This window comes from Sturnira hondurensis, unplaced genomic scaffold, assembly GCF_014824575.4.
Source record: "Sturnira hondurensis isolate 20B ecotype Veracruz unplaced genomic scaffold, ASM1482457v3 Scaffold0008196, whole genome shotgun sequence".
Classification (NCBI taxonomy): Eukaryota; Metazoa; Chordata; class Mammalia; order Chiroptera; family Phyllostomidae; genus Sturnira; species Sturnira hondurensis.
Genome location: NW_028080827.1, coordinates 6880251 through 6906380, shown reverse-complemented (window position 1 = coordinate 6906380; position 26130 = coordinate 6880251). Strand labels below are relative to the sequence as shown.

At 42.6% G+C, this 26130-nt stretch overlaps 1 protein-coding gene across 3 annotated transcripts in view; it reads left to right on the top strand.

Annotated features, from left to right (window-relative positions):
- Positions 1–3081: 3081 nt before the first annotated feature.
- Positions 3082–26130, top strand: part of LEO1 (LEO1 component of Paf1/RNA polymerase II complex) — a 42309-nt gene continuing 19260 nt past the window's right edge. For 2 of the 3 annotated variants that reach the window (XM_037054639.1, XM_037054641.1), the window contains exons 1-11: positions 3082–3317; positions 6842–7600; positions 9554–9658; positions 12642–12736; positions 13818–13963; positions 14693–14777; positions 18435–18529; positions 19029–19163; positions 20299–20434; positions 22651–22837; positions 24273–24370. In XM_037054639.1, the coding sequence (XP_036910534.1) occupies positions 3260–3317; positions 6842–7600; positions 9554–9658; positions 12642–12736; positions 13818–13963; positions 14693–14777; positions 18435–18529; positions 19029–19163; positions 20299–20434; positions 22651–22837; positions 24273–24370 (1899 nt within the window). In that variant the 5' untranslated portion in view covers positions 3082–3259. The remainder of the gene's footprint in view (positions 3318–6841; positions 7601–9553; positions 9659–12641; positions 12737–13817; positions 13964–14692; positions 14778–18434; positions 18530–19028; positions 19164–20298; positions 20435–22650; positions 22838–24272; positions 24371–26130) is intronic. The other variant, XM_037054640.1, reaches the window with a different exon arrangement.

The following is a 26130-nucleotide window of genomic DNA, read 5'->3' as shown; positions in this document are numbered from 1 at the left end:
CGAAAGCCAGGAAACAAGGTAAAGTTACCCTGGAGTTGTTTTATTCAATCTTATGCATCTAATAAATGAAATTCTTCACCTGTGGGAGGAAATCAAGAAATTACCTTGCCCTGACCAGTGTGGCTCTGTTGATTGGGCATCATCTCACAAAGCAAAACGTTGCCAATTGGATTTCCAGCCAGGGCACATGGTTGTGTTGCCAGAAAAGGTGTGTACTTGTACCGTCAATGGAACCAAAGGTTTGGTTCCCAGAAAAGGTGTGTACTTGTACCGTCAATTTTTTTTCTTGCTCACGTCAATGTTTCTCTCCTCTTTCTTGCCCTGTTTCCTTCTCTCTAGAAATAAATACATACATAATCTTAAAAACATATATATATTATCTTGACCTGGCTGGTGTGGCTCAGTGGATTGAGCGAGGGCTTTGAACCAAAGGGTCACTGATTTGATTCCCAGTTGGGGCATATGCCTGGGTTGCAGGCCAGGTCCCCAGTATAGGGCATGTGAGAAACAACTGCACATTGATATTTCTCTCCTCCTCTCCCTTGTCTAAAAATGAATAAATAAAATCTTAAATATACATATATATATATAATCTTTTAACACCATATACTTGGGTTTTTCAAACACAAACCCAATAGGATGAACTTTTCTATCTCTGCTAGTAAATGAAAAGGTTATTTTAACAATCTAAATATCAATGAAAGTGATCTGGGTGTGATCTCAGGCAAGCTATATTGGAAAACAATTGTGATTGATTTAGCTGAAATCTAATTCATTATATTATATCCCATCTGAAGAATGACAATGAATAGGTCGGTGTGATGTATGGTAAAAACAAAAGCAAAAAAATATCAAAGTACTAGAAATGATTTGCTTTGAATTATCCATATGGGAAAGACACATTAATTCTGCTCCCCATGATATGGGCACAGTGCTTCAGCATGCCTCACTGTAATTCAATTTAAGATTTAATTAATGCAGTTTTCAAGGCTAGTACTTTGGGTTTTTTTCTACTTTATTTTTATTTTTGACACTATTAGAATTGCCCGTTTCCTCCCTTTTTGCCCCCCTCCACCCAGCCCCTCCCTTCCCTCTGGCCATCACCAGGTGGTTGTCTGTGTCTAAGGGCTGTGCATACAAATCCTTTGGCTAATCCCTTCCTCTTCTGTCATCCAGTCCCCCCTCCCTCCTCTCCTCTGACCACTGTCAGTCTGTTCTCTGTAAGGGACAGTACTTAAATGAAAATAAAACTGAATCTCAATCAAATAGGATACTTGTTTTTCCAGTATCCCACAAAGTTGGTTTTTTTTTTAATTTTTGAAAAGGTTTTATTTATTTATTTTTAGACAGAGGGGGAGGGAGAAAGAGGGAAACAGCAATGTGTGGTTGCCTCTTGTGCGCCCCCTGCTGGGGACCTGGCCTGAAACCCAGGCATGTGCCCTATCTGGGAATTGAGTCTGGGACCTTTTGGTTCGAAGTCCACTGTACACCAGCAAGGTCCAGTATTCCACAAAATTTTAAAGGGATCCCATCTACCTACTCTTACATCACCCACTTTATACACAACAGCTCTAGGACTGATGACAACATACCAAGTTCCATTTCTTTCCCATTGGAACCCTGCCAGGCACTCTGATTTGCAACAAAAATATATCTCATAAACTCCAAACTAAAAACCCATGTTGCTTGTCCAAGGTCAAAATCCTCATACTGGCTTAATCAGGTAATAATTTAACACAGGATGTACTTTTTTAAAAAAAAATTGAAGCTTTTGAAAGAGACCTAGTTCTTTAACCTACGCAAGTCACTTCATTTTATTTTGAGCTTCTGTAAGGCAAGATGATTTACCCATTACTGTCTGCTTTCCCAGTATACAATTATGGTCATGTTTTCTAGAAGAGCAAACTTTTTCTCTGCAAAATAAATAAGCCAATGGACCCCTGTGAATAGTGTTTTAGCGGTAGTTTGTAATCCATTAGCAAATCACAAAATCAATTTAGTGGGTGCACTCCCCGCCAGCATTAAAAATAAAACAAAAAAAGCTGACGTGGAATAAAATAAAGGAGAATAGGAAATCTAGACTGCATCTTAGCAGAAAGGGAAGTATTATTTTGTGAAATATTTATTTCAATATTTTACATAATGTGTGTACTGGATTAGAAAGGAATTTAAAAAATCCTCACTTGAATACATGTTTACTGATTCTAGAGAGAAGTAGAGGAAAGGCGGGGAGGGGAAACAAGATAGAAAGAGAAAGAGAGAGAAACAAACATCCGTGAGTTGCCCCCCAATCCGCCTGGGGTCTGTATTGGCCCAGACGGGTTCGAGCCCACAACCTAGGTATACGGCCTGACAGGGAATAAGGGCCTTGACCTTTTGGTGTACAGACAGCATGCCAAACAACTGAGGCACTCTGCCACCAGGGCAAGGATGGGGACTGTTAGTGTGTGAGATAACACATTGCTCTAAAGCTGCGGGTGTAAAAGAGTGGTGCGAGGAAGACCCTTTCTCCGGCGCGGGCTCTGAAAGGGCCTCCTTTTCCCAATCACAGACACACCTGCATGCGGCCAGATTTTCTTCATATGCCTTCAACCAAAGCAGACTGAATGTATAAAAGCAGGTAGGAGAATCCAGCTGTCTTCTTTTAACAGATTGAATGAATAAGCAGGTACGAGAATTCAGCTGTCTTTTTGTAAGCCAGACATTAAAGATATTTTCAAATCTGTGAGACAATTTCACTCTAATTTTTTTCTTAGAAAAATTTAGTCATTTAAAAATTAAAAATGCTATTTATGTTAACCCGTTTATTATTTTTAAATGAATTTAAAAAATGTATGCTTTGGCTACTAATTCGGTAAATAGCGACAGATACCCACATATAATAAAGCTCTTTGGAATTCGCAACAATTTCAGAACCGCTTGTTAATATGAAACAAAGGAATTCAGGCCTGACTCCTGGCAGTTTTAACACGGTTAGAGGCCTTTCTAGGGAGCGGTTCAAGCACCAACCAATAACCGACACCCGGACGATAAGAATCTTTGCCAATAAGAAGAGATACTGATGAAAGGGCGGGGTTTACCCACCGTGTAAACGTACAAGAGTCGACAAACATACGTTAATGGGCACGCGAAATCGAGGTCACAGAAAGAAAGAAGCCTTTCAGCGGATCTTTGCGACACTGTCGCGTGTCGTTGGTTCTGTGCCGTAAAGACAGTCGCGGAGCAGACTCCAGCCAGGCAACGGTGGAAGTGCGCGGCGATGGCGGATATGGAAGACCTCTTCGGGAGCGACGCCGACAGCGATGCTGAGCGTAAAGGTGGGGTCGACTGGGCTTCGCGGGAGGGGCGCGTGGCGGGACTTCTGCGGCCGGAGCCCAACCTCGATCCTGTTCCGGGTCTGCGGACGCTACGACGCTGCGTGCGAGAGTGGTCGCTCTTCTTCCTCCCCTGCCTCAGCGCCCCCTGCAATCCAGGCGGTGCCAGCTTCCCTAGGTGTTCATAGAGCATTCTTGGTGTTCGTGGAGTATTCGGTACCTTGGCAGTGTTTAGAGAGAAGCGAGCACGGTGCAGGGGTGCAGGCGCAGAATCTTGGGGTCCCGCTTTGACTTGTCTTGCATAAGCTAGTGCAGAGTAAGTGTTGTTTGTAAGTAAGTGGAATTAGATGTTCAGGAATATGAGGAATGGGGGGACAGCTTTACAAAGGACCTGGGAATGTCCTCTTGAATGAAACCAGACAGACCATGGTGTGATGGGCAGTTCGAGATGTCTGGGTAGAGCAATTGGGAGGGATACCGGGATTGGGTGTGCATGGGCGTTGCACACCCGAGAGAATGTGTTTTCTGATAACCTGTGCAGAAACTCGAAAATTTCTCGAGTCACTTGTATTAGATCCAGGAGGGTATGGGGTCTGTGTTTGGAGAGGAGAGATGAAGTATTTATTGATGGAATGAATGAGTGTTTATGGTGCATGGAAGTATTTCTGGCACAAAGACTGGACATTTGAGTTTGGAATATGAATAGGAGTTAATTTGAAGAGAAAAGTGGCCCAAGACCAAGTTCAGAATTCTTGCAACCCTCCAGGCTCAAAGTAATTTTATCTACATTTTCCCTAAGCAAAGTGCATTATTGTGTTTGCTTTTGTTCCCTCTAACTCCAATTTATATATATATGTATATTTCCCTTAGAGTGTAGAAAGGGGAGCACCAGGTGAAAATCTAATCTGAGGGCTCTATCCGAGATTCTAGTCAGGATGAGTCTGGAAATAGAGTCCTATATACTACCTCTAGTTCCACTACCTTTGCTAATGTTTTCATTCACCCTCATTTTTGCTTGTCCATATCCCATTTGCCCTTCAAGTCACACTTCTATATGAGCCCTCCCACGACTCACTTCCATGAAGTTGTTAATTCAATTCAGTTAAGTTTTTATTGATCCCCCATCTTGTTACGGCTACCTTGCTAGGTGTCGAGGATGTAATGATGAAAAGATTGTCTCTGCATTCCCTCCTTCTCCACTCGCTTACATTGATGCTTAGTGCTTATTTGATAAATAATTAGATGGGTAAAAATAATAGTTTAGTAACATGTATCTTGCAGTGCTTCCCCACTCAGTGTATGGGGAAGTGATGTATGGAAGTAGCTGCATCTCTGGGCTCCATGTTTTACCTTCTTTTAAGTTAGGGGTGTCAAACTCATTTTCACCAGGGGCAACATCAGCTTCAGGGTTGCCTTCAAAGGGCTGAATGTAATTTTAGGAATGTATAAATGTAACCTACTCCTTAACTAGGGACAAGGAGCTTGGGGCTGCCACTGGGTAGAAACAAGGTGCCGGGCCAGATGAAACAAGGTGGAGGGCTGGATCAGCCTGTGAGCCTTGGTTTTGCCACCTGTGTTTTAAGTCTTTCTTTTATCTTACCATTGGATAACAGGACTTGGTAGGACTTCCAAATCTGCCCGTGAAGGTTGCTATTGGTCTTTAAGGTAGTGTGGGTGTGACAGTGCAATTCCCGTTGTGCCTAGCATATTTTATTATCTCCCTGTGCTAAAAGAGTTGTGGAAAATAACTGTGCCTGACAAACGTGTTGGCATAACAATGGGTAGAGTCTGTACCAGGGCCCCGAGTGTTTGTTTCATGCACAAACATGCTGCATAAATCCTGCCCCTACTAGGTTAAATTTATTCCTAAGTATTTTATTCTTTGGGGTACTATTGGAAATGGAATTGTTTTCTTAATTTCATTTTTGGATTGTTCATGGCTAGTGTAGACAACTCATTTTCATATGTTAATCTTGTATCTTGTAACCTTGCTGAATGTGTTAGCTCTAATAGTGTGTGTGTGTGTGTGTGTGTGTGTGTGATATAGAGAGAGAGAATTTCGGATTTTCAACATATATGATCATGTCATCTGTGAATGGAGATAGTTTTACTCTTCCCTTTCAATTTGGATGTCTCTTCTTGTCTAATTGCCCTGGCTAGAACCTTCTGTGCAGTGTTAACTAGAAGTGGTGAGTGGACATCCTTGCCTTGTTCCTGACCTTAAGGAGACAGCATTATGCTTTCATACAGTATTAACTGTGGTTATTACTCAGATGCGTTTTATCAGGTTAAAGAAGTTCCCTTCTATTCCTAGGTTGTTGACTCGTTTACACAGAACCATGTTGGTTGTAAAAATAAATCTTTTTTTAAAAAAGATTTTATTTACTTTTAGAGAGAGGGGAAGGGAGGGAGAAAGAGAGGAAAAGAAACATCAATGTGAGTACATCGATCAATTTCTCACATGCTCCCAGCCGGAGACCTAGCCTACAAAGTGGGAGTGTACTCTGACTGGGAATTGAACTGGCAACTTTTTGGTTCACTGGCTGGCACTGAATCCCCTGAGCCACATCAGCCAGGGCATAAAGTGAATCTCTTTAGACAGCCTATAGATGGGTCATTTTTTAAAATTGATTCTGAAAATTTCTGCCTTTTCATTGGAGAGGTTAATTCATATTCTATTTCAAGTAACATGAATATACATGAATATCAATTGGTTCCTCTCGCATGTCTCCAACTGGGGACCTGGCCCGCAATCCAGGCACATGCCCTGACTGGGAATCAAACAGGCAGCCTTTTGGTTTGCAGGCCAGCATTCAATTTACTGAGCCACACCAGCTAAGGCTGTAAGACAGCTTTTTTATCTACTCATTTACTTGTGGGCACTATTAATTGATTGATTTTGGAGAGAGGGGAAGAGAGAGAGAGAACCATTGATTTGTTTTTTTCCATTTACTGATTCATTCATTGATTGTTTCTTATATCTGCCCTGACCAGGGATCAAATCATTAACCTCCTGGTGGGGGGGAGTGGAGAGGGGAGTGGGTGGAAGTGTAAGAAGGTATAAGGGAGATGAATAGTAATGGGAAAAAATACAATTTAAAAATTAAACATTTAAAAAAACCCCAGCAACCTTGGCGTAACTGGACAATGTTCTCACCAACTGAGCTGCCCAGTCAGGGCCTGTGATTCTTTTTGAATGAGGTCCTTTCTGCTCCCTCAGTAGTGGTGCATGTACCAGAAATTCAGGCTCTTATCTTCAAGGCACCATTGAGCTGGGGAGCCGGTGGCAGGGTTTGGTGGGTGGCAGGTATGTCTAGGGTGTGCAAAATACCACAGAGTTTTCTTTCTAAAAATTTAGAAAGCATTCTCTGTTGCTGCAACTCTTGGCTAGTCTCCAGAGTCCCAAGAAGACTCATACTAACAGTTTTTGAGAAATATTTTCATTGCTTTTGTGTTGGGATGGGCTTTTGGTGTTCCTTATGCTGTCTTTTTTGCTGACATCACCCAGTGTTTATGTGATTCCATAGATTCTGATTCCGGATCAGACTCGGATTCTGATCAAGAGAATGCGGCTTCTGGCAGTAATGCCTCTGGAAGTGAAAGTGATCAGGATGAAAGAGGTGATTCAGGAAAGCCAAGTAATAAGGAACTGTTTGGAGATGACAGTGAGGATGAGGGAGCTTCTCATCAGAGTGGGAGTGATAATCGCTCCGAGAGATCAGACAATAGATCAGAACCCTCGGAGCATTCTGACCGTGAAGACAATGACCCCTCGGATATAGATCAGCACAGTGGATCAGAAGGCCACAATGATGATGAGGATGAAGGTCATGGATCAGATGGAGGGAGCCATCACTCAGAGGCAGAAGGTTCTGAAAAAGCACCTTCAGATGATGAAAAGTGGGGCAGAGAAGATAAAAGCGACCAGTCAGATGATGAAAAGATACAAAACTCTGATGATGAGGAGAGGGCACAAGGATCTGATGAAGAAGAGAAGTTGCAGAATTCTGATGCTGATGAGAAGGTGCAGAACACAGACGATGAGGACAGGCCTCAGCTTTCAGACGATGAGAGGCAACAACTGTCTGAGGAGGAGAAGGCTAATTCTGACGATGAACGGCCGGCAGCTTCTGATGATGGTGATGAGAAACAGCATTCTGATGACGACGAAGGACCACAGATGTCTGACGAGGAGAAAATGCCAAACTCTGATGATGAACGGCCACAGGCCTCAGATGAAGAACGCAGGCATTCAGATGATGAAGAAGAACAGGACCACAAATCAGGTAATTTGTTTCTGAGGGTCAAAATGGACGAGTAGAAGCATCTAGGTACAGGTATATCCCATTTGTTCTTTTTGCAGCCTCATCTTCAGTGCCCTATTTTTTCTCCCCTGTCCTTCCATTTTAGCCTTTTCTAAGTCTATACATTTTGCTTTTGGAAAAGTTTCTTAATCTGTGTATTATTTCGATTCCCCTTCCATTTGTTAATTGATGATAGATCAGGAAGAAAATAATTTAAAGATGACAATCTTAGAGAAGGACGTATGGTGCGAGAATAGCTAAAGGTGGTTCCACATTAGAGGTGGATAACTGCAGAGCATGCCTCCGGTGAGAATAGGTTTGCTCAGTGGAAAAAAAACCAATACCATTGAAACGTCTCCATAGGGTAGCTGCACTGAGATGTGAACAGTATGTTTCAGCTCAGGTTTCTGAGATACAAAAATTATTCAGAGATAATTAGGCTCCAAGTCGACTCAAAATAATTAAACTCACAGAAACTAATTTATAAAAGTTGAATTGCAAAATTGTCTCAAGAGAATCAGTTTTTTCTCTTCTGATAGTATTCTTCCCTTGGGGAAAATTCACATTGAGTGCCAGTTTATAATAATCAGAAGGTTGCCTGGGGAACGTAACATCCAGAAAGTGAAGAAGAGCTGGATGATCCCAAGGAGCTAGGATAGCTCCCAGTCTGCATCCCTACCCTAGGGAGATGGGCTTGGGTCAGAACGTGTGTCCGCTGGAGCATGCTGGGAATGTGCAGATGGCCTTGGGCCCTGGACCCCCTTCTATAACAGTTGTCTCCACTGTTCTGCTCGAGTTAACACATTCTTGATGTAAGAATTTTTTAAGGGGTAGAGATTTTTTTTAATTATATAAAATTTACCTCGATTGGGTTGGAAGTCTTCCAGAAGGAGTATCTGGGTTGCTTCATTTCTGTAGGTGATTCATTATCATTATATAGTAATTCTATTTTCTTAGCTTAAATATCAGGGGAAGGGTTTTTTCTCCTGCAATACATACGTGATGGGGTAGTATTAAAGACCACATTTTGTCATTATTTGGGAGAGGAGGCCAGAAAATTTCCAGAGACATATGTAGGTCCATGTGGTCTATAGGACTGCAGTAAGTGTTCAGTAACTAGTTCTGAGTGGAGTTATTAGCACTGTTGTCAGAATTGTTAGGGCTCCTGAACTGCTTCTCAAGTACTAGCAGACTGACCCAAGACTAGGGTCATAGTCTTGTAGCTAGCTGGTTATTCTGCTGAATTCTTATATTAGTTCTGCGGTGGTTCAGTTGATTTTCTTAAAGTTTACAATTAGGTAAACAGTCGTACGACCCAGAACATGATGTATTTTTCTCTTCCATTGCAGTATTTTTACCTCTTTTTTAATGTGATGAGTTATAGATAAATTTAATCACAAGTTTCAGTACTGCTTTTCTCATTCTGCCGAGTTTTTCTGCTTACAGAAACCAATATTCTTTTTATTAATTTTATTTCTAAATTAACTACAGTAAGTTGATTTTTATTTATGTGTGTACAGTTACTTTAGTGTTAATATGCATACAGATTTGTGTAACTACCACCACCCCAGTCAGGATACAGAGCTGTTTTGTCACCTTAAAAAACTCCCTTATAGTCCCCCTTTTTCAGTCACATCCTTCCCCCACCTCTGACCCCTGACAGCTACTGGTCTGTTCTGTCACTACTTTTGGTATTTTTGAGAATGTCATCATATAAATGGGATCATACGGTAGCCTTTTTTCTTTCACTTAGGCTTCTTTCCGTTAGCACAATGCACTTGAGATGTATCAGTAATCCCTCCGTAGTCGTTGCTGAGTAGTGTTCCATTGTGTGGGTGCACCGGTTTGTTCATCCCCAGTGTTGCTTTTAAAATGCAAAATTCAAGGTTATGATGTGACTGCGATTATGCAGAACCTCTCATTTTACTCTTACAGAGTCTGCACGAGGCAGCGATAGTGAAGATGAAGTTTTGCGCATGAAACGCAAGAATGCAATCGCATCTGATTCAGAAGCGGATAGTGACACTGAGGTTCCAAAAGGTACTTCAATTACTTCTTTTTCGTGTATTTATTTCTGTTCCTCTTTCTGCATTTAATGATAGTACGTGCTCAGTGTGGGTACACTTAGTGTACACAGGGAAGTTGTGCAGATAAGAGAAACTGCTTAGGCTGTTTCACTTGACGGACCTGTTTCTTCATTTACAGTTAGAATGACTCCGTCAGTAGGGGCTGAGGCGGTGGTTCGGGCGGAGGCGGCAGGGTTCATGCTTCAGTTTGAATGACAGTTCCAGAACAGCTTGTTCTTAAGTTCTTAACAGGTTAATGTCAGATGATGAACCTGGTTCTTTGAGCTATGGGTCAGATGAAGAGTTCGTAGAAAGCAGTGTTAGATGAGGTGGGTTTGTTGTGAGGATAAAAGATCTTCCTCTTCATCTCCATGGATGACTGTTTCAAATGGCAAATTACTGTGCATAACGATGTTAGTATAAAAGTTACAGCAAACTATTTTGATGGTTTGATTATGCACAACCGTCATCCAGCTGACTGGTAAATAAACATTAACGTTAAATAGCTTATGTAAATTGTCATAAGTAATGTAACTAAAGCAAACCTTATACAGGCAACTGGAGAGAAAAGGTGAGCTGGACAGAACAGCATGCTCTTTGGATCTGTAACTAGTAGTTATGAGTGTGGACTTCAAAATTAGATAATCCAGGTTAGAATCTTTGTAGCTCCACTTTCCAAACATATGATTTTGGTCAAATTAATTACTACACTTCAATGTCCTGATCTGTAAAAGGGAGGTGATACTAACCATCTTATAGGGAGTATTGGGTATGTTCATTCTTTCATTTCATTCACGGTTATTTCTTGAGCATCTCCTGTGAATTGGACTGTTCTGGGCACTGGGAATACAGCAATGATCAAAACAGATAAAGACCAGTCTCTAGGAGAACTCACAATCAGGTGGAGCCCGGGAGGGCAGGGAGACCGATGATAACAACACAGTAAGTGAATTAAACGTATAGTGTCTTGGATGGCGGTAGAACTAAGAACAAAAGGAATCAAGAAGAGACATGAGAATGTTGATGGATGGGTTGTAGTTTTTGTGAAATTTTTTTCACGTATGGATGAACTCTTTAGTACCTGACCATCCTCGTCTCCTCTTTATTATTATTAAGACTTAATTTTTAGACCAATTTAAGTTTCATGGCAAAGCTGAGGAGAATGTGTAGCGATTGTCTGTGTACCCATAGCCGTCCCCATTGTCAGCGTTTGTTACAACTGATGAACCTCCACCGATACATAGTTACCACCCAGAGTCAGCACTTTACATTGGAGCTCACTCATGGTGTTGTGTATTCTCTGGGTTTGGACAAATGTGTAATGACATGTATCCTTCATTAGAGCATCATACAGAGTAATTTCACTGCTCTGCAAATCCTTTTTGTTCTGCATATTCGTCTCTCCTCCCTGCTGACCCCTGGCAATCGCTGATCTTTCACTATCTCTATAGTTTTGCCTTTTCAGAATATATAGTTGGAACGTAGTATTTTCAAATGATTTCTTTCACTTAGTAATAGGCATTTAAGTTTCTTCCAGACCTTTTTATGGCTTGACAGCTTGTTTCTTTTCAGCACTAAATGACAGTCCATTGTCTGGAAGTAACAGTGTGTCCACTCACCTACTGAAGGACATCTTGGTTGCTTTCCAGTTTTGGCAGTTATGAATAAAGCCGCTATAAATATGTTTGTGTAGGTTTGTGGGTGGATAAGTTTGCAGTTCTCTGGGTGAAAATACCAAGGAGGGAGTTGCTGGAGTGTTTGGTAAGAGTGTGTGTAGTTCTGTGAGAATCTGCTAGACTTCCAAAGTGGCTGCACCGTTCTGCATTCCCACCAGTAAAGAATGAGAGTCCCTGTGCTTCACATTTTTGTCAGCATTTGTTGTTGTCATCGTGCTGGACTGTGGCCATTCTAATAGGTTGCCTCTCCTTTCTCAGTGATCTGCCCTCCACTTTGTCTCAGTAACTCACTGTTTTTATCCTGGACCAGGTCACCAGTCACTGTAACACTTCTATGATCTCAATTTCAAGCAGTCCACTTTCTGACCATTTCTCTTCACCCCCATACTGCCCGCCTTGGCTTGTTGGTTTATTACAGATTATTATTGTTTTGCCCAAACCCAGGTGAAGTTCTGCTTGTGAAGAGAGGGCCCTGGAGAGATATGGACCTGTAATTTTTTGTGTGTTTTTTTTAAGATTTTATTTATTTATCTTTAGAGAGGAAGGGGAGGAGAGAAGGAGAGAAATATCAATGTACGGTTGCCTCGTGAGTCCCCTGCTGGGAACTGGCCTGCAACCCAGGCATGTGCCCTGACTGGGAATCAAACCGGGATCGCATGGTCTGCAGGCCCGTGCTCAATCCACTGAGCTATACCAGCCAGGGCTGCATGTTTTTTTAAAAGATGTTATTTATTTATTTATTTTTCGAGAGAAGGGAAGGGAGGGAGAAAGAGAGTGAGAGAAACAGCAATGTGTGGTTGCCTGTCATGTGCCCCGAACTGGGGACCTGGCCTGCAACCCAGGGGTGTGCCATGGCTGGCCCTCAAACTGGCAACCTTTGGTTCACAGGCCTTCCGGTACTCGATCCACTGACCCACACCAGCCAGGGTGGACCTGTAATTTTAAAACTTGAAGGACTGTGTAGAGAAGAGGCCTATATGGACTCTTTAAGCCCCAAATTTGAGTATGTGGACTGTAGGAGGACATTTGGGCTCCCGGGGTCAAAGGAAAGTAGAACAAGGATGCTGTGAATGGAGAAAGCAGTGTCTCCTCTGCCTTTCACTGGATTTGCCCTGTCCCCTCTCCACAGACATCTAGTCAGATCTTCGAGAGCCAGGCTCAGAGTTGTGTTTGAGTGGTTTCCTGGTGTGGTCCAGAAACCTTGGGAATATGTCGAAGTGATAGCTTGGAAGAACCTTTGTTACAGATATTAATACCATGCATTTTTCTCCTAAATTGAAGATAATAGTGGAACCATGGATCTCTTTGGAGGTGCAGATGATATATCTTCAGGTAGTGATGGAGAAGATAAACCGCCTACTCCGGGGCAGCCTGTTGTAAGTAAAATTACTGGTGTGAACTGGGCCCTTATTCAGGGTTAATTAAAAACCCTTTTTCTGAGACTAAGGATCTCTCTTCCACCAAGAAGAGGAAGTTGAAAACTGAATTACAGTATGAAAATACAATGAACAGATGGCTTTCTTAGTCATGTAGGGAACTCTTGGTTTTAAGGGGGAGTAGAAATAACTGACCTGGCACATCTGTACTGAGGCAATAAAAAGGATTGAACTATTGACACATGAAGTTCCAGGGGAAAATGCCGAGTTTAAAAAAAAAAAGCCAATCCCAAAAGGTTACATATTGTATGATTCCATTTATGTGACCTTCTTAAAGTGACAAAAGTTATAGAAATGGAGAAGAAAGTAATGGTTGTTGGAGATTAAGGAGGGGTGAGGGCAAGAACCTAGTAGATGTGGCTGTAGAAGGTCAGCGTGAATCTTTATGTATGGAAATGTTCTATATTTGACTCTGAGGGTTAGCTTCCTGTTGTGATATTATACTATAGTTTTGCAAGATGTTACCATTAGGGGAAACTGGGTTAAAAAAGAAAGAAAGAGAGAGAGAAAGAAAGAAAAAGAAGAGAAGAGAAGAAGAGAAGACAAGACAAGACGAGAAGACAAGAGAAGAGAAAAAACTGCCCAGCATGAGGTTGGTGCCATGTTTTAAGAGACTAGACTGCAAGGGCCTGTGATTTGAAAACCGTTGATTTAAATGTTTTTCTTGTTCATGCTGAGAAGTGTGTTGTGTGCTGTGTTGATAATCTTTGATCTTAATTGGTAGAGTGACTTCATAACTTCCCATTGAAGTGTTAATTAATTTCTCACTTCTCTTGGTGAGTATGTGGAAGACAGGCTTGTCACAAGAGATTTTCTTGTATCGATGCTTCTAAGCTGATCTTGTATCCCATGAGGCTTTGGGGGCTGGGTGGGTGGGAATGGGGATGGAGGGCTGCCCTAGCCCTGTAGCAGTGTCTCAGTGTGCCCTTGCCTACCTGAGTAATTAAAGTGTGGAGGTTGAGCTAGACCGTTTCTAAGATCCCGTGAAGCTCTGAAACTCTATGATTTTTTTTTTAATTAGGATGAAAATGGATTGCCTCAGGATCAGCAGGAAGAGGAGCCAATTCCTGAGACCAGAATAGAAGTAGAAATACCCAAAGTAAACACTGATTTAGGAAATGACCTGTACTTTGTTAAACTGCCCAACTTTCTCAGTGTAGAGCCCAGGTAAGGAGATCAGCAAAAAGTTTCTGAATGTCGGGTAGAAATATGTGGGATGGTGACAGCTTTCTTAGTTTACATGAGTTGACCCATCACAAACTGGTAGACTGGTCATGTGTCTCTGAAGAAATAGATCAAAGATATTCTGTAATAGAAAAAGTGGGGACTGTTATAACAATAAAAGAGATTTCTGATGCTTGTAATTGTGTTTAGCAGTTTGATACTTAGTCATTGACAGATATCATAAGCCTTTGAGTGTTTTTGACTAGTACACAATGCCGAAATGGAGAGTAGGCAGTTTGCTAGAGAAACAGCAGATGTCCACTGTGGCAGCCATCGTGGATCCAGAAAAGCTAGTAGTTTTGGACAGTTGAATGGTGTTGGTGTTTTTCACTGCTAACATGCCAGTTATTGTGTGATTTAAGCTTTTTTTCCCAAGCAAAATGATAGAGAATGTGTGGCCTATTCCTTAAAGACTTACATAAGAATAAAGAACATTTAGAATAGTTAGCTTTGCTTGCACTCTAGTTCAGACAACATGCATTAACACCAAATTGCAAGGAAGTGCAGTGATTTGAATTTTCTTAAAGTTGAACGTGAAAATATTTGACCATTACGAATGTTAATTACATTATGATTTTTTTAGTTTAGTAGTATTAATACGTATATTATTATTTAGCAGTGGTAATATTCCTTACAAAATATGATTACTAGTTTGTGTTCAAAAATTTGCAGACCTTTTGACCCTCAATATTATGAAGATGAATTTGAAGATGAAGAAATGCTGGATGAAGAGGGTCGAACCAGGTTAAAACTAAAGGTACCATTTCATGTTTTACTCCTTTCTGTTTCTCCTTAATAAAGTGACACGTAGAGACCCTAACTTGAGACTTGAGCCTTTGAAAACGATTGTTTAGGGGTAGTAATCACACAATACAGTATACAGATGGTGTATTGTAGAAGTGTATACCAGAAACCTATATAGTTTTATTAACCAATGTCACCTCAGTAAATCGAGTAAAAAAAAGAAAAAGAAAGTCTGTTTTAGTAACGAATGGATTTTCTTCCTTTTCAAATGATTTTTTAGGAAGAAAATATATAGCTTTTGCTCTTTAAATATGTTACTTTCTGTCACTTTTCTTGCTATTATACTTTTTTGATGCTTTAAAAAATTATTAGATACTTCCTTTAGAATAAATGCTACTGTGGACATCAGATATACTGATGTACTCACTGCAGCAGTGAGTACATCAGTGTATCTATTGTATTTTCAGATTATGTAACAAATTATGTGTTTTGGTGTTTCAAACAACTCTCTCCGTGTGTACTGTGGGTTAAGTTGTAGCAACTTCCTGCAAGAGTAAATTCTCCAGGCTCTTTGATCTATGAATAAATAAATCATGTACAAAAGGAGAATTTGTTACTCATACCTAACAATTCCCCTGTGGCTCTCTTTGTATTCTTCTGATTGCTTCTACTGACTCTTTACTGTACTGAGTTCCTATTAACACTTGTCTTTGATGCCATGTACAGTCTTGTTACGTCTGTCCAAGGACTGCCTGTAATCCTCCTTTCATGGAGGCGGGTGTAGATTGAACAGATGAGTTGTACCAAAGAATAAGAAATAGTTTCCTTCATTACACTAAAACGAGCTGTGCATTTTAAATTCTTTTTTTAAATTTATTATTTTTCTTTTTTTCTTTAATTATTGTTCAAGTACAGTTTTCTGTCTTTTACTCCCATCCCAGCCCTGCATTTTAAATGCTTAAATCTGAAGGACTTCCTGTAAACACTTTTCAGTGAATATTGTACATGGTGTTAGACTGTTAAGAAGTGGCAGTCTGGCATTCTTAGAATTTAAGAGCTGAACTTTTAGAACAGTTTCATCCCTTCAAGTGTGATAGACCCACAAGTGCCTGAAGAAGCTTGATATAAGATGGTTTCTATCCAAAGTGAATGGGTGTCCAAAGCTTTTCAGCAAAATTTCACCACTCCTCCCTCTTAATGCAAATGCAAATCAAATGCAGATATAAAGGTACAAATAACTTGCTCTAGGTCTCAGAATTAATAGGTTTGGTGCGTAGAGTGGTTTTTTGTTGCTGTTCTCTGTGTCCTTTGCCCTGCTTCTCCCTAGCTCCCATTAATCCATCTGTTAGTATTTTCCCGTGGAACACGTGTATCTATTTTTCATGCCTGTTTTAGTGCCTCTGGCATTATTCTGCTGCTTTTCATTATTCCTCATCATTTATATAAGTCAATGTGGTAGTTCCTTATTTGTTCACTTTTTATTGGTTTTTGCATTTTCCTTTACTCTCTGGCATGATGTGTCAGTTAGTACATCAGTATATCTATTGTATTTTCAGATTATGTAACATCAGACTCTAGTAGAAGCACCGAAGTTTAGAAATAAATATTTTCTCTAAAACTTTGGAGCCCAGAGTTCAAAACGTTGGCATTTAACAGACTACTATCTTAAAACCTTGGTGCATGATGGAAAATAACACCAGACCCTTTGTTTCTTGAGTGATATTCTTGAGGCTAGGTTGACCATTCTTAGAGTTGGTGGGGTAATTAATTCTTTAAGGCATAGGGAACTGCGTACAGTTTATGTACGTACCTCTGTGAGGTCCGCTGTCTTTAGAAATACCCTCATGTGTCTTTCAGTCCAACAAGGAAAGACCTAGCATTATTATTACTATTTCTATTACTATTATTATTAGAATCACCTTGTATAATAGAAAGCATTTTTCAGAAGTGGCTTCTCAATTAATAATGGTCCATATGTATTTCCATATTTACATGTGGCTAAATATTTTGTATGAGGGAAAAGAAAGGAATTAGTGACAGGTATTTTTTTTTAAGATTTTATTTTTTTATTAATAGAGGGGGGAAGGGAGGGGGCAAAACTGAAGGAGAGAAACATTGATCCATTGCTTTTTGTACACCCTGAACTGAGCACCTAGCCTGCAACCAGGCATGTGTCCTGACTGGGAATTGAACTGGCAGCCTTTTGGTTTGCAGGCTGGTGCCCAAACCACTGAGCCACACCAATCAGGGCATGACAGGTTATTTTGTTTTGTGTACTTTATTAAGAAAAATTTATTTTTTAATATTTATTTTTAGAGAGGGGGAAGAGAGGGAGAGAAACATCAGTGTGTGGTTGCCTCTGGTATACCCCCCACTGGAGAATTGGCCTGCAGCCCAGGCATGTGCACTGACTGGGAGTCAAACCAGCGACCCTTTGGTTCACAGACCACTTATACAGTGGCACTCAATTCACTGAGCCACACCAGCCAGGGCTATTAAGAAAAATTTAAATATACACAAATCTAGTGAGACCTGTATAAGAAACTCCATGTACCAATCACTCACTTAAATGTTTGTCAAGTTGACAATCTATATTCCCCATGCCACTGTACCCTCATTATTTTGAAATGAATTTAAGAATGACATCATTTTTAATTCATGCATATAATTGAGTTTTTTAATCAACTGGCCTCATAGTTGTTTGTTTATTTAATGAGGAATATAGAAGGAAAGGGGGAAAACTGGAAGGGAACCATTACAAGCCAGTTGCAAAGACAGTCGCATCTAATAGAATGGAAATCCAGAAATTCTAGTGGAAATGGGAGCATCTGCTTTTAGGGTTGATGGTGGGGGACTAGGCCTAGGAAGCATGGCCTTAGCCGTCAGCTTTCACAATGGTGGCTTCTCATTGCTGCCATCTTGATCCACATTCTCTTTATCCCTGTGAGTGCATCCTTTTTAACTTCTTTACTGTCCCATTAGTGGGTTCCCAGGGTGCAGCAGTGATAAACTACATGCATTTGGTGTACTGTATCTTCCTGGAAGTCCCACCGAGTTTTTAATTGCAGTAACAGTGGCTTTCATTGCCAGAAGCTCTTGAATGTTTTTTACGTCTGCCTGGTATTTCCCCTCCGTGTAGTTAAGATCAAGTTAGACTCTAAATCTGCTCAAAGCTGGGGTTTTAGTTTTCACAGGGTGTTTCTTTTTGCCTGTGAATGTGTGGGGAGCCTCCCTAGCTCCATTAGGCTGGTAGACACAGTGTTGGTCCCACATTTATAGGGTCTGTAGCCATGTGAGAGAACCTGCTTTATATAGGGAGTTGCAGTTCTAAATTGCTACCTCACACGGCTTCAAGCCTCACCTTCTGTCCTGGTAGCTCTTGCTGTGACTTAAAACATCCCAGGGCTACTATAGGTTTAGTGTCTGCTCAGGTGCTCTGGCCCTCAGTTCCTTCTGTGGTTCCAGCCCTGGGAGCTCAGAAATTCACTCAAGCATATTTTTGTTCTTGTAGTTGAATTATTCAATATCTCTTAGGTAATTAAAATTAGAGGGCTTCAATGTTTTATGTTCTTCTCTCACTACCTATAAGGCTTATTTTATGATTATGTGTTTCTAGAGAAAAAAGGAAGCATAAACTAGAGTGTTCTAAGGCACTTATGCTTTAAAACAGGTAGAAAACACTATACGATGGAGGATACGCCGGGATGAAGAAGGAAATGAAATTAAAGAAAGCAACGCTCGGATAGTGAAGTGGTCAGATGGAAGGTGAGCCCCGGCTGCCTGCAGAGTATTGAGATACCCAGCATAGTTTTGAAATAAGATCTTATTGGTGGGTCACCTCTTATTAAAGGATTTCCAGTGCCTAGTCCCTGGCATTGAATAGAAAACCTGAGAGAAATAAGTAGGTGGTTGAGGGTCATTCAGGTTGGTGAAGACGTTAGGGTGGGCTGAAAATGTGATCATCCTCTTTGGTTACAGTGTAGTGGTTTGGAAAGGGTACACTGCTCCCCTCCTCCTGTGCGCTGCCCACTGTGAGTGGGCATTTTAGAAAAACTGCCATTCGCTGGGAAGGCAGGAGAGGCTGAGTGAAGGTCACAGCACGTTGTACTTTTCTAGGTAGGTTGTTTTCTGCATCATGCCTTCTTTACTCTTCTGCGTTCTGTGTGAGGAGAGAAAGCAGCAGTTGACTCACATTTTCAGTGAAGTAAAATGGTAGGAGGAAAGCTCTATAACTCTTAATACGTGAAGTGTTCCTTCTTTTCAGCATGTCTCTGCATCTGGGCAATGAGGTGTTTGATGTTTACAAAGCTCCACTGCAAGGCGACCACAACCACCTTTTTATCAGACAAGGTACCGGTCTACAGGGACAAGCTGTCTTCAAAACCAAACTCACGTTCAGGTAACTATTCTTACCAATCAATGCACTGTTTTTTACAGTAAAGCAGCAAAATACAGGTGTCCAAAATGCCTGACTTCTGACCGACGTAATCTCACAGTATAGTTTGTCAAAGGCCAAGATCTGGCCCTCGGCTGTCTGGATTCAAAGGCTATTCTGTCTCGTGCAGTAAAAGTTGTTGTTCCACAGGGAATCAGGTCATGCTAACCAGACTTACAAAAGACTGTTATATAAGCCAGAATGTCAACTTATTAATTTCAGGTGGCTACTGTACCTGCCAAGAGGCCTAGAATACTTGCTAGGCAGTGTGCCCTGTCCTCGTGGTACAGGGGATCTGGGAGACCGGTGACCAGAGGGTGTTAGCCTGCCCACAGTCAGAGGAAGGGCGTTGAGGTGTGAGGCTGGGCCTTCCCGCCCCGGAGGCTACTGCATCCAGGACGGCTCCAGGGTGCGCCCCTGTGCAGCCCCGGACGCTCAGGTCAGCTGGCGAGAGCCATCGCCTGCTCCAGACCATAGATACCACACTGAAGTGTTCGTGTTTTTCTTTCCTTCGCGCTGAGCAGATTATCCTTCTTCGGTAATGCTCATGTTTGAAAGGGCACAATAATCTTGGTCAGGGCTTAGCTTTTTGAGAATTCTAACAGTCAAAAGTATAGGCTTGGGAATCAGATAAACCTGTATTTGAGTCCTGTTTCTACTTGTGTGACCTTGTGTAGCTCTCTCAACCCCTCTATGCCTTGGGTTTCTAATATATAAAATGTAATCATTATCTCTTAGAGTAGCGGTGACATGAATTCGTACAACATCTCAAACACAAAGCACAGTGCCCAGCACTTAGTGTTCAGCAAATGCTGCTTGAGCCTATCCGTGGGCTGGTTTTAGAGGGTGATTGTTCTTTGTAAAGCCTTTTTGATTCCAGCTTTCCATTCTTCACTTTACTCGTGAGATACTGTTTCGGTGAGCCATAGAATGAAGAAAGTTCAAAATCTCCCATTTGCTACATTCACGTTAGTGTTCCTGCCTATTTTTTCTAGAGACTTAAGTAATGGTCGCTGGCCCTTTGGTTTTGTGATGCTTGACGTGACTGGTTCACAAATATATATGGGAAGTAGTGAGACGTTTTGTTCACTTCCTGCAGGCCTCACTCTACAGACAGTGCCACGCACAGAAAGATGACCTTGTCACTTGCAGATAGATGTTCAAAGACACAGAAGATTAGAATCTTACCAATGGCTGGTCGTGATCCTGAATGCCAGCGCACAGAGATGATTAAGGTACGTTTGCTGAGCTTATTCTGGGATTTTTGGTATATTAACAGTAGCACTTTCCAAAATGTTTGTTCATTACCTCTGACTGACCCACCTTCGTTCCTTCCAGCTGGCACGAACAGTGAGTCGGGTTCGTGTCCTGAACATGGGCTGCGCGGTGGGTGCGCCGTGGTGGCCATAAAGCAGCTGGTGACTGAAAGAATCTGAACTTCAGCAGATACTTTCAAATAGGACTCAATCATATGTCTGGTTTAGAATCCATGTCAAAAACCAGTGGAAATGCTAGAGATTTAGTCTAAAATAGAATAAAAATAGGACAGAGGATTGACGGGAAAGTGCCTAATGGGAGAATCGGACAGAGAGTAGATGTGGTTTTTCGGGGCAGTTTATAACATTCTGCCTGCTTGGTTGTCGACCCTGACACAACTGTCAGTGAGGCACAAATGCAGCCGTGGGGCATCGCCCCTGGGAGATGTGTGTGTGAGCATTGACACCGTTGGCCTTCCGGCCGCACTCGCCTCGGGAAGCTGAAGGCGGTGGTGCGGGCTCCCTCGCTCCCCTCCGCCTGCTCTGACCCCTGCAGCCCTGCCCGCTTCAGGAGGTCTCGCTCCCTAGTGCCGCAGGCTGAGGCGCTGTGGTTGCCTCGGGGTCTTTCTTAGTAATCTCGGCGTCGGGCTCTGTGGAAGATTTGGCCCTTTTCACTCCTTGTATTTTCTTCTGGGGGCCGGTGAGTGGAACCAGATTCAGTAGCAGTGCGAACTCGGNTGAGGCACAAATGCAGCCGTGGGGCATCGGCCCTGGGAGATGTGTGTGTGAGCATTGACACCGTTGGCCTGCCGGCCGCACTCGCCTCGGGAAGCTGAAGGCGGTGGTGCGGGCTCCCTCGCTCCCCTCCGCCTGCTCTGACCCCCGCAGCCCTGCCCGCTTCAGGAGGTCTCGCTCCCTAGTGCCGCAGGCTGAGGCGCTGTGGTTGCCTCGGGGTCTTTCTTAGTAATCTCGGCGTCGGGCTCTGTGGAAGATTTGGCCCTTTTCACTCCTTGTATTTTCTTCTGGGGGCCGGTGAGTGGAACCAGATTCAGTAGCAGTGCGAACTCGGTGTGAAGGGACATTGGCTTTGAAGTCTGGTGTGTGCGTGTTTTCTTGCTCCATTTCCCCACCTTTTTTCCTTCATGGGAGCCAGGAGGAACTGCAGACTCCAGTCTCAGCATTATTGGAAGACCCTTCTGGACCACCTTGAGAAATCCCCCAAGCTCTCCTCCACTTCTCCTACCCTCCCCGGGAATTCACAAGGGGTCAGCTGGCTTGTTTTTGCGCCCTGTCGTGCCAACAGTGGTTTTTACGCCACAGGGTCCGGCACAAATTATACCCCTCTTCATTACAAAATCTTTTATTACAAAATCATAAGCATGTGATTCTGTAACATAATAACATTACACTCAAGCACGCCATGTGACATTTTAGGTGAAATGTTCAAATTAAAACTAAATTATTAGACTCATATTATTACCTTACCAACCACACTCAAGCAGGCCTTACTTCTGCCAGACCCTGTATATTCAGTACAACCACATTCTACTTAATGAAACAATTTGCTGCATACAATTCTAGCAACAGAATCAGAGTTGTATGTAGTAATACAGAGCAAATGCCAGGATATCCCCGACTGCTCATATCCTGCCTCTGCCTTGTGCACCCCAACATGTGGATGTCAGGCAGATGGAAGGGGGTGAAGGCTCTCCTTTGGGGCTCAGGCTCCCTCCCCCGCCTGCACCTCTTGTCAGCAGGCGCTGTGGGGAGCTAGCTCTCTGGGTGGAGGGCCCCACACAGGACTGTCCGGGCACGGTGGTGGTGTGGCAGAGCCTGGGCAAGTCCGGTGTCTGTGTCGGGGGGACAGAAAGAGCCTCCCTCAGGCGTCTGCTGGGCACAGATGGCGTTGCTGGGCTGGTCGCTGCTCTCCGGGCCCTGCCTGGCGGCACAGGGGGTGTTGCAGCTGCCAAGGCTGTGCCCGGGCCAGTTCTGCTGAGACGGTGAGTGTGGGGAGCATTCTGCCTCTTCGCCCGTGTGCGGCCTTCACGCCCTGGAGCAAAACACGGCGGTCACTGCGTGGTGACAGGTGTGGCATGGAGAGAACAGTCCTGACAGGGGACATAGAGAGGAATTAGGTTCAAGTGGGATGAAACCTGTTTCTTTTTAAGTTCCGTGGCTTATTTGCTTCCTTACAGAAAGAAGAAGAACGTTTGCGGGCTTCTATTCGTAGGGAGTCTCAGCAGCGCCGGATGAGAGAGAAGCAGCACCAGCGGGGGCTGAGTGCCAGTTACCTCGAACCTGATCGATACGATGAGGAAGAGGAAGGCGAGGAGTCCATCAGCTTGGCTGCCATTAAGAACCGATACAAAGGGGGCATTCGAGGTGAGTCTGTGCAGAAGTTTTATTTCAGGGTTCAGGACTTCATCTTCGCATTGGGCTTGCTCTGAGTGCTCACTCACTGGACGTTTACTTCTGAGGGGTGGTGTACTTCCAGGTTCAATGACTAATCAGTGCAGAACTCCTTCAGGTGAGCCCGAGAGAGTAGAAACTGCTGGTGCTCCCACTTTCAGACTATTGCCAAGCTTCTGCTTTTCTGGTTTGAAAGTTTGCCAATTATACTTGTACCTTTTCTCAACCTTTTAGAAATTACTAATTGGTACAAAACACCATGAGGTTGTGAAGTTTAAGGATAATAGCACATATAAAGCACTTCGCCCAGTCCCTTCCGCATCACAAGTGCTAAATAGATGTCACCTAAAAGTGTTGTCATCGGTGTTGCCACTCCTCCGCTTTGGGCAGGTGACCTCACCCTCTGAGTGTTGCATCCTGCATCTGTACAGTGAGGCATTGACCCAGATCAGCTTGGCGAGAGCTTCGGGAGTACTGTTCACTGTAAGATATCACCGTGCAGGACCATGCACTCTAGTCTTGTCCATGTTAAGGGATAAATTTCGAGCACACTTCAATTTCCCCTTCTGTGACTGGTGTAAAACTCCTTTCCCCTTTTCTTGCAGTGATTGCCTCTGTTCTGGTGTGCTTCCTTCCTACCAGTTCTTTAGTTCTGAGCTATATACAGAGACCTTTTACTTATTTATTTATTTATGTTAGTGCTAATTTCCCACAGAAAGCATTAATTGTGGAAATAACCATACACACACATACCCCAGAATAAAAACAAAAAATTGAGGATGCTTTTAAGGAGAGAGTTCTATAATTTTCAACTTAGCAGAGAAGGAAAGCCTAATGAGACAAACTCACTGACCCTTAGTTTTGTCCGGGAGTCAGGTAGGCAGGGAAGGGGACACCGGGGGGGGCTTTGGCTCCGAGGCTGGGGGTGCGTCTGGAGCAGGCTGCTCCTCGCCGAGACTCACCGGGGCAGGGGCATCGGAGGAGGTTGCTGCTCGTCCACACGTCCTTTTGAAATGTCTGCCTGGTAACAAAAGGTCCTCAGAGGACCAGGAAAGCACCTGTTGCTTATATCTTAAGCTTATTTTGGAATTAACTTACCTCTCCATGAAAGAAGGGCTTGGGCTTCAGTAGCTCACTTTGGGAGAGCGGCGGTGTCTGCTCTCAGTCACCTTGCACACAGCCTTTTTCATGTGTAAAGAGGTCATGCATCATTCTTTTATTTTGAGAGGGTAAGTGCTTTATTGCAACACTTCTAAATTTACATTTATCTTTGAATCAAAACACTTTAAATTATTTGCTTTCTCTGGGAAAATGAAGGAAGTAATGACATTCGTCAGAAGAAAAATCCAGAAATGAATAGCTAGCCGTCTTTGAAAGTCACTCACCGAGCTCATTCCTTTGCTTTCAGAGGAACGAGCCAGAATCTATTCATCAGACAGCGATGAAGGATCAGAAGAAGATAAGGCTCAACGATTGCTCAAAGCAAAGAAACTCACTAGTGATGAGGTAAAACCAAATTTATTCGGTCCCAGGGCTTTTCCTCCCGGCCCACAAGGCAGCTCCTGGAATGAAGAGGCCCTTCCAGACAGCCCAGGGGCACAGCAGCCATCTGCACGTGTCACTGAACCTCAGATGACTGTAGTGGCCCAGATGAGGGCCTGCTGCCTGTTCGGATGGGTGTTGGAAGGCTCAGAGGAGACCTTTCCCTGGCTGTTGAGGAAAGAATGTTAGCATGTAGGGTGTACTGGTGAGAGTGGGCGTGCCAGGTGGACAGGAAGGCTTGTAAGGAAAAACGTGATCCCGAGATGCCAGGGCCTGACTAGAGAACTAGAAATCATTCACTGTGGTGGATCAGGGGGTGTATCTTTTTCATTTTAATTTTTATTTTCAGTATATTGTTTTAAGCTATGGGAATAATTCTGATGGTAGAAAAACTGATTTCTTTTTATTCAAGTGAAATAATACTTGAAATAATATTAACTCAAGAAATTAACATAAATTTACAATTTGTTATTGAAACATTACTTCAAAGTAACTTTTCATTTATATTCTTAATAGTATCCTTTTCCAATTAGAAGAGAACAGGCACTTAATTTAAATCTTTTTTGAGATATAAATTTATGTATATAGCATCAGTTTCAGATGTACAACATAATGGTTCGAGTGATATATGTATGAGGCCTGTCCAGAAAGTATCCAGCCGTGGACTGTGACAAACAGGGACATTCATTGAAGAAGCTACAAGAAACATTGTACATAGGACAATGACACCTAAGTCCCCTTCAGAGTAGGCATCTTAGGACCTGACATAGTTCTCCCAATCACCGTCAGCTGCCCCATTGTATTTCCTGAGTCTCGTCTATGGTCTGAAATCTCTTCCCTTCCAAAGGTGATTTTAGTTTTGGGAAAAGCCAGAAGTCACGGGGCACTCAATCTGGGCTGTCAGGGACTGAGTCACCTGGGTGATTTGATGTTTCACCAAAAAACTGCACAGGATGTGATGCATGAGAGGGCACATTGTCATGATGAAGCTGCCAGTCATCAGTTGTCCATCACTGTGGACTTCTGAATCACTCAAATAGTTCCTGCAGAGGAATGTTTAAGCTTAATGCAAAATTTGATGCAGGTTTGTTACTCTACTTAGTCATCTTGAGTGTGATGGCCACACAGTGCGCATGGTGTGCACTCATTGGCATCTACGGCTCCCCCTGACTAGTACAGTGAAATCATCGACTAGTACAGTCATTGTTCACACGTGCACATTCCAGTCCGCTCCCCTTGGCTGCCAGGTTACATTGATGCCACACAAAGCATTCTAGTAATATTAACAGTGGCTGCACTTTTCTGGACAGACCTTGTATATTTTGTGAAATGATTACTGCAGTCAGTCTAGTTAACCTTTATCCCCTCACTTAGTTTTACATGTTCTTGCAATGAGAATTTTAAAGATCTCTCTCAGCAGCTTTCAAATATATAATATAGTATGAAGTTTATTCTCCATGCTGTACGTTACATCTCTAGGACTTACATTTTTTAAAAGTCTTTTTAGGTCAATATAATATAAAGGTCAAAAAACCCACAAAAAAACACAAAAACCAAAAAAAACAAAAAAAAAGTCTTTTGTGTTTTTTTTTTAATCTGGTGTTCTAGAATTATACTGTGATACCTATTTTGAGATTGGAATTTGTTAGACTTATTAATCTGTAGATTGGTGTCTTTATCGGTTCTGAATACTTTTTAGCTATTAATCCTTCAGATATTACTTC